Source organism: Capricornis sumatraensis, chromosome 12, assembly GCF_032405125.1.
Source record: "Capricornis sumatraensis isolate serow.1 chromosome 12, serow.2, whole genome shotgun sequence".
Lineage (NCBI taxonomy): Eukaryota > Metazoa > Chordata > Mammalia > Artiodactyla > Bovidae > Capricornis > Capricornis sumatraensis.
In genome coordinates, this window is record NC_091080.1 from 93,658,807 (window position 1) to 93,672,960 (window position 14,154).

Here is a 14,154-nt window from a genome sequence, read left to right on the forward strand (position 1 = left end):
GAGCCTCCCTTCCACCATCAGCCTGCCTTCCTGCTGCCTCCTGTCCTCCCCCGCTGGGCTGGAGCTGCTCTGTCCCCTCCTCCCCTGGACCCTGACACCCCCTCTCCCGCCCGCAACCCCTGTCCCCACGCACCAAGGCCGCTCCATCCAGGGCCCGCCCTGCAGCCTCGCGGAGCCCACAGCCCTGGCCGGACGGCACCTGTGCTGGCCTGCCTGTCCACTTGGAGCCCAGGGCCCACCCCTCCAGCCTGGTTTCCCCAGTCGGGCTACCAGTCACTGACTGTAATTAAAACAGCAGGAAACGCATTCGGCCATAGCCCTCGTTTACTTTTCCCTGGGTGATTGCTTTGTCCCAGGCTGACTCTTGCCTCCTGATGGCCCTTCAGGACGACGCTGTGAAAACAGAGCTCGTTCTCTGCTCTGCACAGACCCTGTTCTGTTGCCTGGCTTCACACGTGCGGTGTGAAGGCTGAAGCCCCCACGTGACCTGCTTGCCCGCTCTTGATCTCTGGCCTCCTCGTCTGCCGCCCTTGGACAGCATGGAGATCCAGCCAGTCCGTCCTAAAGGAGGTCAGTCCTGGGTGTTCACTGGAAGGACTGATGTTGAAGCTGAAGCTCCAGTACTTTGGCCATCTGATGTGAAGAGCTGACTCATTGGAAAAGACCCTGATGCTGGGGGAAATTGAGGGCAGGAGGAGAAGGGGACGACAGAGAATGAGATGGTTGGATGGCATCACCGACTCAATGGGCATGAGTTTGAGTAAACTCCGGGAGTTGGTGATGGACAGGGAGGCCTGACATGCTGTGGTTCACGGGGTCCCAAAGAGCCAGACAGGACTGAGCAGCTGAACTGAACTGCGTGCTGTCCACAGGCACGCGGGGTCCTCCAGGGCTCTCAGCTTCACCAAGCCTGCCTCACCCCAGGGCCTCAGGGCCTTAGCATTTCGGGACACGGTTCTGCAGAGGAGACTGGCAGGGCAGCAGGACCAGCGTCGTGCAGGCAGGGGCTCGGGGTGGGGTCCCCAGCTGCTTCCGCCCTGCGCAGCCTCTGTGTGACGTCACTGGGCCTGTGTGACGTCACAGCTGGCAGGTGGGCCTGCCCTGGCTGGAGCCGGTGGGCGGGGCGCTGGCCAGTCCCTCGCTTGGTCCGAGCGCTGCTGTGCACGTGGAGCCTGTCGTGAGGCGCGTGGCTGGGGCTCTGCCGGGACATGCCTGCCAGGTGTGGCCGGGCCCCCGCTGGCCGCCCCCGTCCCGCGCCAGCCACGCCGGGGCCTCTAGCTGACCAGTTCTCCCCCAGGTTCCCGTGACCCCTCGGCCCTCCTTCAGCTGCTATGATGAGATATGCGCCCGAGTTCAAGAAGTCCCCCTCGCACCTCCTGAAGAAGTTTGCAGGTGGCTGGCTAGGCTGCGGGGGTGGCAGGCGGCCCGGCCCGGGGTGGGCGGGGGCTGGGCGTCCCCAACGATGGGGGACACACAGACAGCGAGGGGCCTTTGCAACCACGCCCGCACCGCCCCCCTCTCCATCGAGTGACTCGCCCCAGCGTGCCCAGGGACCTGGGAGCCCGGCCTCCACACCGGGAGGGCAGGGCGCTCCTGAGCCGGAGGGCGGGGCCGCGGGCCGAGGTGGGGTCAGAGAGGCTCCCAAGGCAGGAAGGCCGCGTCAGAGCGGGCGCGGTCCCCAAGCCCTTGCTTCACCGCCTGGAGACTGGACATAAAGGACACCCCTAAGATGGCTTACGCGTGGATTCCCAGGGATGTCCTGAGTGGGCTTCCCCCGCAGGAGGCCCTCTGCCTGGGACCTGGGTACCCTGATACCCTCCTGCACCTGGGCTGTTCAGGGAGCCCTCCTCCCCCATCTGTTTGAGGAGCCTGCCCCCAACCTGGGTCTGTCTGGGGAGCCTGTCCCTGGGGAGCCTTCCCCCACCAGGTCTGTCTAGGGAGCCTGCCCCCCAGGTCTGTCTGGGGAGCCTGCCCCCTCACCCCCTTCCCTTCTATATGGGGAGCTGCCTCACCCCCGTCTGTCTGGGCAGCCCTGATGCAGGTCCGCAGGACGTGAGTGGCTCTCACACTCGAGGCATGTCGGGTTCTAGACTCGTTCTAAGCCCGGGTTTCACCTCTGGGAACCAGGATGCAGGCCTCCTGACTGCAGGAGCCAGACCCGGGGAGGGCGGGGAGGGGACCAGTGGGGCGGCTGTAGCCCTTGAGGGTCCTGCCCATCCGTGCAGCCCACGCTGACCCAGGCCCTGAGCTCTGTCCTTCTCAGCAGACTTCTAAATTCTGAAATGACCCACGGCATCATCGTTTTCACACACCCTGTGCTTAAACCTGACTTGGTAACACTTCCTGCCCCAGCTCCCGGGCACTGGCGGTGTCAGACCTTTCTTTCCCGGTCTCTCTGTGGAGCGTGGAGCCGGCGAGGTCTTGCCAAGACGCATTAGTTCCTTAGCCACTGGAGGACCCTGCGTTATCCTCTGCAATTAGCTTGACGCTAATTTGTTCAGAAATTGCATTCTTTGCAGATCGGACTCTCAGAGTGAGGTCTGTGTGACGCGCAGTGAAGACCGTAGCAAAACCCACCGCGCATCCCTGCCCTGCACTCCGAGTCCGCGGGGGCCGCAGGCATGGGGTGACGCCTCCGTGCGTCTGCTTTGCAGTGTGCGACATCCCGCTGTACGACATATGCGACTACAACGTCAGCAGGGACCGCTGCAAGGAGCTTGGCTGCTGCTTCTATAAAGGCATCTGCTACGAGAAGGCCGTGCCCAGTGAGTGCACCCCCGCGGGCCGGGTCAGCACAGTCCCGCGGGCCGGGTCAGCACAGCCCCGCGGGCCGGGGACAGCACAGCCCCCTCGCCCGGGACAGCACAGCCCCCGCGGGCCCGGGACAGCACAGCCCCCGCGGGCCAGGGACAGCACAGCCCTGTGGGCCTGGGACCGCCTGCCCCCTCGCCCGGGTCCTCCTTGCAGGATGGGCCTCCTTCCACGTTCCCTCCTTCCACATCACCCTGCTTGGTGCCGCCCAGAAAAGAGGGCTTGGAGGGGCTGGCTAGGGGCCTTCCAGCTATGGAGAATGTTCACTGCCCGGAGGGCCTGCGTGCTATTGCAGAGGCTTCTTTGAGCTCCCTCCATTGGGCACGTAGAGGGCTGAGCTGGACCCACCGGGTCCACAGAAAGAGCTGGCTCGGGCTGGGGGCCCTGGCACCGTGTGCAGGGACACACCTGACCTGGATGGGGTCGCGGCCACAAGGGCCCAGGACGGGCCGCCGTCAGGGGTCAGAATAAGACGTCAACCGGACATAATTCTGCTCCCCATCCTGAGCCCGGGACGAACCTGGGGGTCAGCGTAAGACTGGCAGGGATGCCCAGGAGGGGCGGGGCCTGAGCCGGGGAGCGGCCGCACCCCCTAGGTCAGGCAGTGGGGGGGTGCACCGAGAAGCAGGACTGGGGGGGCGGTGCCTGAAGCAGGGTTGGGGGTGGGGAGGAGGAGGCGAGCCACAATGTGTGAATCCCAAGGGACGCTGCAATGGTGCTTCCTGGATTTTCCGCCTCTGGGCTCATCTGGGTTAGTGTCTCCAAGCCCTCAAGCTCCACTTGGTGGTAGATGCATTTTCCTAGCCTGTGTGCCTCCCTTTTAGAAGCAGGGGTGAAGGCTTGAGGACTTTGGGGAAGGGCACATGGTCTCGGGAACGGGCAGTCTGCAGGAGGCCTCACCAGATGCAGGGAAGAGCCCCTGGGACTGGCTTCGGACCCTCAACAGCTTGGACACTTTGGGAAATGTGTCCCGGGTCCTCGGCCCCCAGGGGCATGCTGCGCTCTGCGGCCAGCCAGGTCTCCTCTGCGGTCCCAGGGGGGCTCAGCCCCGCACCCCGAAGACCTGCCTTCTTGTTCCTGGAGCCGGGAAGTCAGACACACTGCCCCGCGGGGCAGGCAATCCCACTCAAAACGTCACTCCAGCACCTTCAAGAAAGTGACGTTCCAGGCAAAACCATTCAAGAAGCTAAAGCATTGGCAAGATTTGGGTTCAGTCAAATGGGGAGCAGTGTCTTCCCTTGGGGTGAAGATTTGGTATTTAGGGCAAAAGAGGGGTCAGTTCAGCTCAAAAAAGAGGCAGAAAAGAGGCTGCATATTTGGGACACTCCATTGGAAAAGACCCTGATGCTGGGAAAGATTGAAGGCAGAAGGAGAAGGGGGCGACAGAGGCTGAGGTGGTTGGATGGCATCACCGGCATGATGGACATGAATGAGCCTGAGTGAACTCCGGGAGCTGGTGATGGACAGGGAGGCCTGGCGTGTTGCAGTCCACGGCGTCACAGAGTTGGACATGACTGGATGTGGTGTCCCACGGATCTCTGAGGCTCTGTGAATTTTTCCTGACTCCGTTTCTCTCCAATACTCAGACCGCATGCTCTAGGTGGACTTATCTTTGGCTTTGCCGATTCTTTTCTTTTGTGGCTCAAATCAACCGGTTTGCTCCTCTGGTGAGACTCTCATTTCCAGGATTATACTTTCAACCTAAGAATTTCTATTTGGGTCTTTTTAAAATTAAATAATTTATTTTTATTGGTGAGATATCATTCTCATACTCTGTTCTTCAGATATGGCTTCCTTTAGTTCTCTGAGCCTGTTTAAAACAAAGTCTCTGCCCAGTAAATCTAATATCTGGGCTTCCCGAGAGACCATTTCTATTGATGGCCTTTTTCGTATCATGTACAATGGCCATATTTTCTTGTTACTTTGCATGTATCACAGCCTTTGTTGCTGTGGTTGAAAACCAGACATTTAAATTACATAATGTGGCGACTCTGAAAACCAGGTTCTCCTGCGTCCTAAAGCTCTCGCTGGGGCCGGGTCATTGTTTACCAGTGACTTTTCTAAGTGGATTCTGTAGCATCTGTCATCTTTGCAGTGTGTGCTCACTGAAGGCTCTGCGTTGGTCAGCCTAGTGGTCAGCTTGTGTCTGGACAGAAACCTCTGTAGACGCCCGGGGGTCATCTCCCCGTCTCCACCAAAGGCCCTGTGTGTGGGCTGGGACCCTGCGTCCAGGTGGTCCCCAGCTCTGCCTTAGTCTCCGCTTCCTGCTTGCACGGAACCTGAAGGTCAGCCAGCAGGGTGAGCCTGGGACCGCCTCTGCTCTCCTAGGGATTCTCCCTGCCCTCCAAGGGCTACATCACAGCTCTCCAAGTCTCCCTGGAGACGGACCGCTCTCCAGGCTTTCCCTCGAAGCTTTCTGATCAGCCTGTTGTTTGCCCCGAGCTGCTATCAACCACTTCAGCCATTGTGATTTCAACAATTGCCTCTGATTGTTTCCAGCCGACTGTAATTTGCTGCTTTTTGCGTTTTTCATCCTTTTGTTGTCATCTTGCGGTTTTAGTGGTTGGACACGTCTCACTATTTGGAGAGCAGCCAGTCTGGCTCACTTCATCTCCATCATAGAGTTTCTCTTCCTAGAGGACTTTGGTGTCCTAAGCACATATGCAGCTTAGTTTTTCTGAGACATATACTGTGGGAAACTCCTAAAAGCAGGAAACTTTCACATCCAAAGGGTAGTGGGTTTGCTCTTCAATCTTCTATATATAAAGATGCAAAAGACATTAAATTCCCAGGTCAAGTCACAGGACAGGTCACTGCTTTTGCTGTGCAGCTGCTCAGTCCCGTCTCTTTGTGATCCCATGGGCTGAAGCACACCAGGCCTCCCTGTCCTTCACCAACTCCTCGAGTTTACTTAAACTCATGTCCACTGAGTTGGTGATGCCATCCAACCATCTCCTCCTCTGTCGTCCCCTTATCCTCCTGCCTTCAATCTTTCCCAGCATCATGTCATTGTTTTGGCCATTAATTATCCCTGTTTGCTCACATCCTAATGAAATGGAGCCCTAACAGCATAAAGCAGTGACATGGATCCTTCAAGGAAGAATGCAGCCAGTGAGAGAAGAGAAACTCAAGCTGATGCTTTTTCTTCTTTCATCTGTTCCGTCCCTGAGCATCTTCTCATCAGAGTTTCGTGGTGGGAGCTGGCCATTTGTAAATGTTTGTATTTGAGACATCATGTAAATTAGTACCATCACCTTATGCCTATCACTTATTTGAAAAATAAGCCTTATTTTTTGCACCTAAATTATTAGTGTCCCTAAGGACCCTAGAAAAGAACACAAACCCAGGAATTTTCTGCCCTTGAAGAGGGCTCATTGTTCTACAAGTGGGTATGTCATTTTTTGCCTGGAGGCGAGGACTGAGCCTCTTTCCATCCTTTCAGTCATGTGGGCTGGGCCTTTTCTTCCGACTTCTCTCGTGTTTGCGAGCGTGGCCCATCTGTGGGCAGAGTCTGGGCAGTGAGCCCTGCACTGGGCTCTCACTGTGTCCTCAGTATTTTTCGCGAACGAGAAGCTTTGTGCTGTAAGTTGTAGTGTCCCGTGACAGGGTATTATGAGCCCTTTGTGCTCATAATTCCATGTTATGAAAACCTTTCACCAACTTCTTAAATTGGCTGGTTTGAAGTGCACTTTGTGTTATGGCATAATCTGTATCATTAAGAACGTGAACGTGGGGAATTAGCATTAGATCTTTGAGAAAGAAACGGGAATTCAAGGAGAATGACGTGCTTTCAGCCTTGAGTCTCGGGCGCACTATTTAACCTGTCATTTTTTCCCCCTAAATGTGTGACTTCAGTTTCTTCATGGGACTTGCTGAGACAATTTCAAAACTTTTAACTATCTGGGGGAGGCTTTGCCAAGATATTTTTTCAATTGCTGCTGTTTCTGAGTGATCGATCATAATATGTGTTACATGATAAATCGCACATATTGCTTGCCACTGATGGTTGCTGGCTGGAGCTCGTGCAGAGAGAACCACTGAGATTCAGTCTCAGCCTTCAGGAGCTCGACCTCAAGAAAGAAAAGCATTTGCACCAAGATACAGAAGATACAACTGACAGTTGAAAACTGAATCACCGACTAGATCCATGTGTCTCTCTAACAGGGGTCCACTCACATTTAGGTTCTGAATTTCTCTCATAAACCAGGACACAAATAGATTCTCAATTTCTTTCATGAAACGGAACACAAATCACACTAAGGAATAACTGCTCCTTGGAATGCAAGAATGTGTGGGCTGCCTTCTCCTCCCTGGGGGATGGTGGTTTTTTGTGACCCCGTGGACTGTAGCCCACCAGGCTCTTCTGTCCATGGGATTCTCCAGGCAAGAACACTGGAGTGTGTGTTGCCATTTCCTTCTCCAGGGGAGCTTCCTGGCCCAGGGATTGAACCTGGGTCTCCTGCACAGCAGGCAGATTCTTTGCTATCTGAGCCCCCAGGGACTTCCTCTTGTCGCTCGGAAGCTCCCAGTTCACTCTTAGACTTGGTTCAGTTCCGTTCATTCAACATTGTTTAAAGCGCGTTGACTGCACTGAGGTCTAGGAATGGCCCCACATTAGTTATCTTTCACCAGGTGATGAATTACCCAGGCTTAATGGCTTTAAGCAGTGACTCAGAGGCTTGGCTGGGTGGTTTGGGCTCAGGTGGCTCACGAGACCACAGTCAAGCTTTCGGGAGGTGGTGGTCGTCTGAGGCCAGCCCGGGGCTGGACGAGCTGCTTTGAGGCTCTCAGCTTGCTGCGGGTCAGCAGTGGGTACGCACAGAAGCCTGCTCCGTGCCACAGGTCGGCTCGCAGCTGTGAGATGCTGTGAGATGCTCTTCCCCGGGGCCAGCGGCCGGACCGTGAGCTGGGCTGCAGCTGCAGTGACCCTGACCTTGGAGGTCGCGTCCCCCTGCAATGCCTAGTTCAGAGGTCACCGCGGGAGTGTCTACACCACTGCGTTCACTCTCACTCCGGGGGTGAGAAACGCGAGGCAGGTTATCACAGTCCTGGAGGTGAGCCCAGGGGAGCGCCTTTCCATGGCCAAGGCATCGGGGACAGGATGAAGCCAACTGCCAGGAGGCGCCTCCTGCGAGAAGCTCCCAGCCGGTCATGGTCCCAGGGCGGCGGCTGCCCCCAGGCACCCCCATGGCCTCTGCCTGTGAACTCGCTTGTGAGAGCCTGCCCATGCTCAGGTCCTGCTCACTGCGCTGTGTGGCATCGCCTCTTTCCATTTCCTGACTCAAGCCCCACATCCGGGACCCTGCAGCCCCAGGGAACCACCAGTGAGGACGCCGTCTGATGATGCTATGACTGGGTCAGGGGCAGACGGCTCAGAGGGAGGAGGAAGCAAGGGGACTGAAGAGGTCATGTCACTCATCGGGTCGGCATTCGCCAGCCGGCCGCTCCCTCGCTTGGAGAAAGGGGGAAAGCGTCGGTGAGGAGGCCATCTGAGCACGCTGATGGCCCAGCCGGGGTCAGGCCTCGCTCCTTAAAATCCTGGCCTGAGCCTCGCGAGAACGCGGGGACAGAACCAGGGGGAGATGGTCCAAGTGCCTCCACGCGGAGCTCCTGGGCCCCAGGGACGTGGGTCCTGCCCTTCAGTCGTCCGAGTCCCGAGCTGGCTGGCGGAAGGAGGCCCAGCGTCAGTCTGTAGGGAAGGCTGGCCCCCTGGACCCACCTGTGAGCCTGGGTGCTGTGAGGGCCCCCGAGGTGGAGGACTACCCCCTGCCCCAGAAGGCCTGGGGGTTGCCCAACTCCGCCCTCCCTCTCCCTCCCAGGAGTGGACAGAGGCTGAGAGTTCACACCTGTGAGGGGCGCTCCTGCACAGGGACACTCGGGGGGCCTGGTTGCCCTGAGTCACCTTGTGAGGCACTGGGCCTTCCTTTGGGGGCTAGTCCAGAGAAGGTGGGAGCCACGGGGGGCAGCGGCTGCCCCTCGTGGATAAAGGAGCGCCCGGCCCATGAAATTTGCAGTCAGACCTGTGGAATTTGTCACCTGAAAGTGCCTCCTAGTGTCTTGGGACAACTGACCTGCGTATTGAGGGGCCATTTCCAGGGAGGCCAGGGCAGGGGGCGGCCCAGGTCCCAGGAGGCTGGGTGCTGCTGATGCTGGAGGACAGATGGACAGAATGTTTGGACAGACATCCAGACAGATGGACAGCCCTCCCCATCACTGTCCTCGGGTCCCTGGATGCGTTTCCGGGGGAGGAAGGTGCAGAGGCCGTATCCCAGGGCTAAGCTGGGTGAGGGCGTGGCCGGCGGCGGGAAGCAGTCGGCTTTGGGGAGATGCTGGCCCGCAGTGACGCCTGGGAACTGTTTTTCAGCTTACGTGCAGGCGTTTTCTGCCCTGATCGTGATCATCGCCGGGGCCTTTGTCATCACCATCATTTACAGGTCAGCGCTTTCCTTCTCTGAACGTCACCTGCGGGCCCGAGGGGACAGGAGCAGGGTGCTGTGGGCAGGCGGCTCCCAGCCTTGCTGTGGTGCGGGCGACAAGGAGGGCCGTCTGTGGGCAGGAGCCGGCCAGGGTGCATGCTTTCCTGCCCAGCACCCTCAGGGCCGATGCCAGGGGCACTGAAGGACACTGCTGCCAGCCTGGCTCCTCGCGTCTCAGCCTCACGGCCAGCAGGCACCGGTCTGCAGGCCACCAGGCTGCACCCTTGGCCTGCGGCTGTCCCGTGGCAGGCGTGTGCTCAGGCCTGCGTCTGGGGTGCATGTTAGTGGTCAGGACATGCCCGCCAGGCCCAACAGCTGCCCGTGGTCCACAGGCAGGGCCGGACTGCAGCCTGCACTCGGGGTCCCAGCCCCTGTCTCGTGAATGAAAGCCCGTGAGGCTGATTGAACCACTCTGTCCAACGGCGAGGCAAAAGCATGTTCCTCCTCCAACTGGGGCCAGGTGGTACCTCTGTGGCCCGGCCTGGCCGTGACTGTGGGCCACGCACACCCGGCCTGCTCCCTGTGTGTCTGGGACCCTGGGTGCCACTCACCCGGTGAGCCTGGAGCTCGTGTGAAACAAACCTGAGGCGACAGCGTTTCTCCTTCAAACCCGAGGGCAGGGTCGCAACACTGTGATGCTGCGGTTGCGTCCCAGCGCAAGGCCAGGTGGCCCCTCGGGGTCCCCATCCTTCTCTCTCTGCTCATCAGAGTCATCCAGGAGAGCCGGAGAGAAAAGGAAGTCCCCACGGAGGCGCCTGTGTCGGCCAAGTCCAGCGTCCAGGTGGAGACACAGCCCCCCAGCAACATGGGGGCGGGCTCGCAGGCCCCAAGCGTGGAGATGCCGCAGTCCCAGGAGAGCGGCACAGAGGACGGTAAGCCAGCCGAGAGCAGCTCTGCTAGAGACCCTCGGCCTCCACCCCGGCCCCCGTGTGTGCTGCTCGCCTGCTAGTCTGAACAGAAGCGCGATTTGTCTTGTCTGACCAGGAGGGTGAGCTTGCGAGGTGGGCTCCGCCGGAGGCATGGCTTCTGTCCACAGCGTCCTCCCTTTCCTGCCCCCCAGGCCTGGCAGGCGGCGGGCGCGGGGCAGCGGGGTGACCTCTCTTGGGCGCTGGCTGAAGCTGGCAGGCTCAGAGCATCACCGCCGGGATGCATCCTGCCGGCGCGGGTTCCCAGGAAGCCTCTTGCCCTAGCAGGTGGGCGGCTTTGGCCGGAGCCCCCGGCAGGTTCGAGGAGATGCGGCGGTGGTGACCAGCTGTCCCGGGCCGTGGTCGGTGGGAGTCAGCCTCGGGCCCTCACCGTCCCAAGGGGCAGCGAGCGGCCTGCCCGGCCGTCCTCCAGGGCCTGGCTGCAGCCCTGGGCGCCTGCCGGCTTGGCGCTGGCCCCCCGCAGGGCTGCTCCCCGGGGGCTGCAGCGGCTCCGGCCCCACTCAGCGGAGAGACCCGGCCGCCCAGCGCGCTTCTGCGTGAATTGCGTCCCTGCAGCTGCGTCCACAGGCCCTGGAGGGTCTCCCCCTGGGGTGGCCGAGAATCCCACTCTAAACCCACTTCTCTCTGTTTTATCTTTAAATCCAGCGAGTCTGGTAATAACGGAGGAGGAGGAAACAGAGGACTGAGGCGCGAGACAGAGGCTGAGTGATGACGAGAGGGACTCTGACCGCGGTGGGGCGGCCGGGGAACGGCCGTCGAAATATTTTGCGGAGTAACCACCCGGTGAGAGGAAAAAATGGTATTTTGAAATGCTTGTGGTCTGTGTTGGTTCCCCAAAGCTTGTTTTCCCGCCTCCGGAGGGAGCAACCCCTGAGCTGAGACTGGGCCCCAGGAGCTTGCATTCTCGACGCTCGGCTTGTTCCAACCTGGGCCAGGCAGCCCATGGCGCCGGCTCACCCCACCCAGGGTGGGCTGCAGGCTCGGGATGGGTGGTCACTCAAACACGCTGGGAGGTCAGGCCTGGCCCATTTTACGTCTCAGCTGGAGGGGCCGCTGGGTGTCGGGAATCGGTCATAGGTTATTCTGGATGTTTCTGGATGAGATTGCTGGGTGGGAGAGGTGGGCTTAGGGGACCACAGCCCCTCCCTAGTGAGGGTGAGGGTGTAAGTGTCTCTCAGTCGTGTCCAACTCTTTGCAACCCCTAGGACTGCTCCTCTGTCCATGGGATTCTCCAGGCCAGAATACTGGAGTCGGGTGCCATTCCTTTCTTCAGAGGATCTTCCCGATTCAGGGATGGGACCTGGGTCTCCCGCATGGTGGGCAGATTCTTTCCCTGGGTGGGCCTCTGCAGTCCGTCTTGAACAGAAGGAAGAAGGAATAGGCTGGCCTTCCCGTTGAGGGAATTTCTCATGCCCTCCCTGACCACCTTTGAACCGAGACACCATCTTTCTCCTGCTTTGGAGTTGAGCTGAGACGGTTCCGCCCAGGGCTCGGGCCTGATGGAAGCAGCCTGGCGCAGGCGGCACAGACTCTGCTGGGCCAGGGCTGCCTGCTCGTCTCGGGACGTGTCAGCCTCCAGTTCCTGTGAGCCAGTCAGTCGGCCGGTCTCAGGCTGATTCTGTTCCTCTGGGGAACCTGACCAGGACCCACCTGGGTAGCAGAGAACTTGGCCTCAGCCCAGAGAGACCTGGTGCCTGGGAGGTCCCTGCTGAGCCATGGAGTGTCCCAAGTATAGGCGTGTCTTGTGACGGGGAGAGGGCGATGGGGCTGTCACACCCACACGATGACTCGGGTGGGGGACTGGCCACACAGAGAGACCAGCGCCGGATCTCAGCCTGACCTCTGGGAGAACAGAGGGCTGGAGATGGGGGAGCGACTCAGTCACGTCTGTGATGAAGCCACCGCACACGCTCGGAGGTTGAGGCTGAGCCAAGCGCCCCGGGCAGGGACCCCATCGACGGGGCAGGGGGCGACGTGTCCTGAGGACAGGGCTGTGCCACCTGTGGACACTCCCACCCCATCTCATGTGCCTGCCTTGGCTAGAAAGGAAGAGACGCGTCCATTTGTTTTCATGAACCTGTGATCGTGGGAGTCGTGCTTCCCTGAGCTCTGTGACTTGTTCTAGCAGGTTGTGGGCCACGAAGGGCGCTCGTGAAGCCCCCCGAGGGTGCAGCCAGCTGGCCTGGAGCACAGGTGCTCCGGGGACCCTGGGGTGATGGCCAGCGTTGGAGGGGATGGCTGGTCCCTCCGGTCGTGCGGTGTGGCCACCTCTTCCTCACCATAGCGACCTCCTTGGGTGGGAGGTGGGCTCAGCTCTGCTCTCCACTGGGGTCAGGAGGATGCCCACCCCCGGCAGGGCGGGGGGAGCGCAGGCCTGCTCTGTGAATGCACAGAATGCGGGGCCTTGGCTGCAGATTGGGTGGAGGGGGTACCAGCCCTGGTCTCGGGGTGTCTGAGGGAAAGCAGCCATCCTGCAGAGAGCCACCGGTCTAGAAGGCTGACAAGAGCCGCGCCCTATTTTGCATCCTGAATCTCGGGACTGTGTGTTCTCCACGGCTGTCCACTGCCCCTCCTCAGCGGGGAAACCAGATAGACCTCATCACAAGGAACAATCCGCTTCCGTAACCGGCCCATCCACACACTGACAGGTTATGTAACAGTTCTCATTGTCCTCACTGTCTAAGAATAAAAACACTTTATTCTGCAAGTAAGGCGGCGTACTCTATAATCTGATCTTTTGATGAAGCAAAGAAAAGCTGGTTTATTTTTAGATAATGAACGTGCTGATAAGTCCTAATTTGGTTCCAGCGCCTGTAAGAGCCCGACAAAGTCAGCCTGCGCCCCCTTCTCTGCGGTCACGGGCGTGGCTGTTCCACCCGCCGGCACGCGGCAGCTTTCTGGGTCCGATCCACACAGAGGCTACTGTCAGTTCTCCACAAAGAAGAGAATTCAAGTCAGAGTGTTTTCTTCAGCTCAAAACTCTCTTCCCTCCTGTGATGACTTCCAAGTCTGGCTTTTCTTGTGCTTGTCTCTAGATTGCAAGCAAGTGGGTTTTAAAAATGAATCCTCATCTCTCATCTCCATCGTATGGTTTTAGGAATTAAGTGGGGGGTTTGTTGCTAGAGGTAAAGAACCTGCCTCCCAATGCAGGAGACATAAGAGACGCAGGTTCGATCCCTGGGTCGGGAAGATGCCCTGGAGGAAGGCATGGCAACCCACTCCAGGATTCTTGCCTGGAGAATTCCGTGGACAGAGAAGCCTGGTGGGCCACAGTCCCTGGGGTCACAGAGTCAGACACAACTGAAGTGTCTGAGCATTCATGCACTCACTTAGGATAAAGGTCACTCTGAAAGCAGAGGGCTCTGTGCCCCCTCCGTGTGGTGAAAGTGTGAACGTGAATGTGAAGTCGCTCAGTCGTGTGTCTGCAGCCCCATGGCCCGTAGCCCTCCAGGCTCCTCTGTCCATGGGATTATCCGGGCAAGAGTACTGGAGTGGGTTGCCTTTCCCTTCTCCAGGGGATCTTCCCGACCCAGGGATCGAACCTAGGTCTCCTGCATTGCGGGCAGATTCTCTACCCTTTGAGCCACGAGGGAAGCGCTAATACTGGACAGAGTAGCCGTTCCTTTCTCCAGGGGAGTCTTCCCGACCCGAGAATAGAACCCTGGTCTCTTGCAATGCAGGCGGATTCTTTACCAGCTGAGCCACCTGGGACGTGGGGGCCTCTTCCTTCTGGAGCCTGGCTGGAGCCCTGGGAGAGGCGTTGTGTCTCCAGGTCACGGACGCGTCTGGACATGGAGAGGGACCAGAGCGAGTGGCTGAGGCTTGGACGCTCAGCGTGGGCCTCTGGCCCGGGGTGTCTGGGGCATCACAGGGGCAGCAGGCGAAGCTGTGGAGATGCCTGGGCGGGTGGGAGCCCCGTCTGTCCCGACTGCCCAGGCAGA

General features: G+C 59.2%; 1 protein-coding gene across 1 annotated transcript; it reads left to right on the forward strand.

Annotated features, from left to right (window-relative positions):
* The first annotated feature begins 1,334 nt into the window (after nt 1-1,334).
* TEX29 (testis expressed 29) lies at nt 1,335-10,899 on the forward strand. The gene is made up of 5 exons (XM_068984218.1): nt 1,335-1,392; nt 2,655-2,765; nt 9,176-9,245; nt 9,996-10,159; nt 10,859-10,899. The coding sequence occupies exons 1-5, from the start codon at nt 1,335-1,337 to the stop codon at nt 10,897-10,899; spliced, it is 444 nt and encodes a 147-aa protein (XP_068840319.1).
* The last annotated feature ends 3,255 nt before the right edge of the window (nt 10,900-14,154 follow it).

Coding starts and splice junctions, on each gene's coding strand:
- TEX29 (XM_068984218.1), top strand. CDS start 1,335: ATGAGATATGCGCCCGAGTTCAAGAAGTCCCCCTCGCACCTCCTGAAG. Junction 1,393..2,654: donor CCTCCTGAAGAAGTTTGCAG/GTGGCTGGCTAG, acceptor TCTGCTTTGCAG/TGTGCGACATCCCGCTGTAC. Junction 2,766..9,175: donor CTACGAGAAGGCCGTGCCCA/GTGAGTGCACCC, acceptor ACTGTTTTTCAG/CTTACGTGCAGGCGTTTTCT.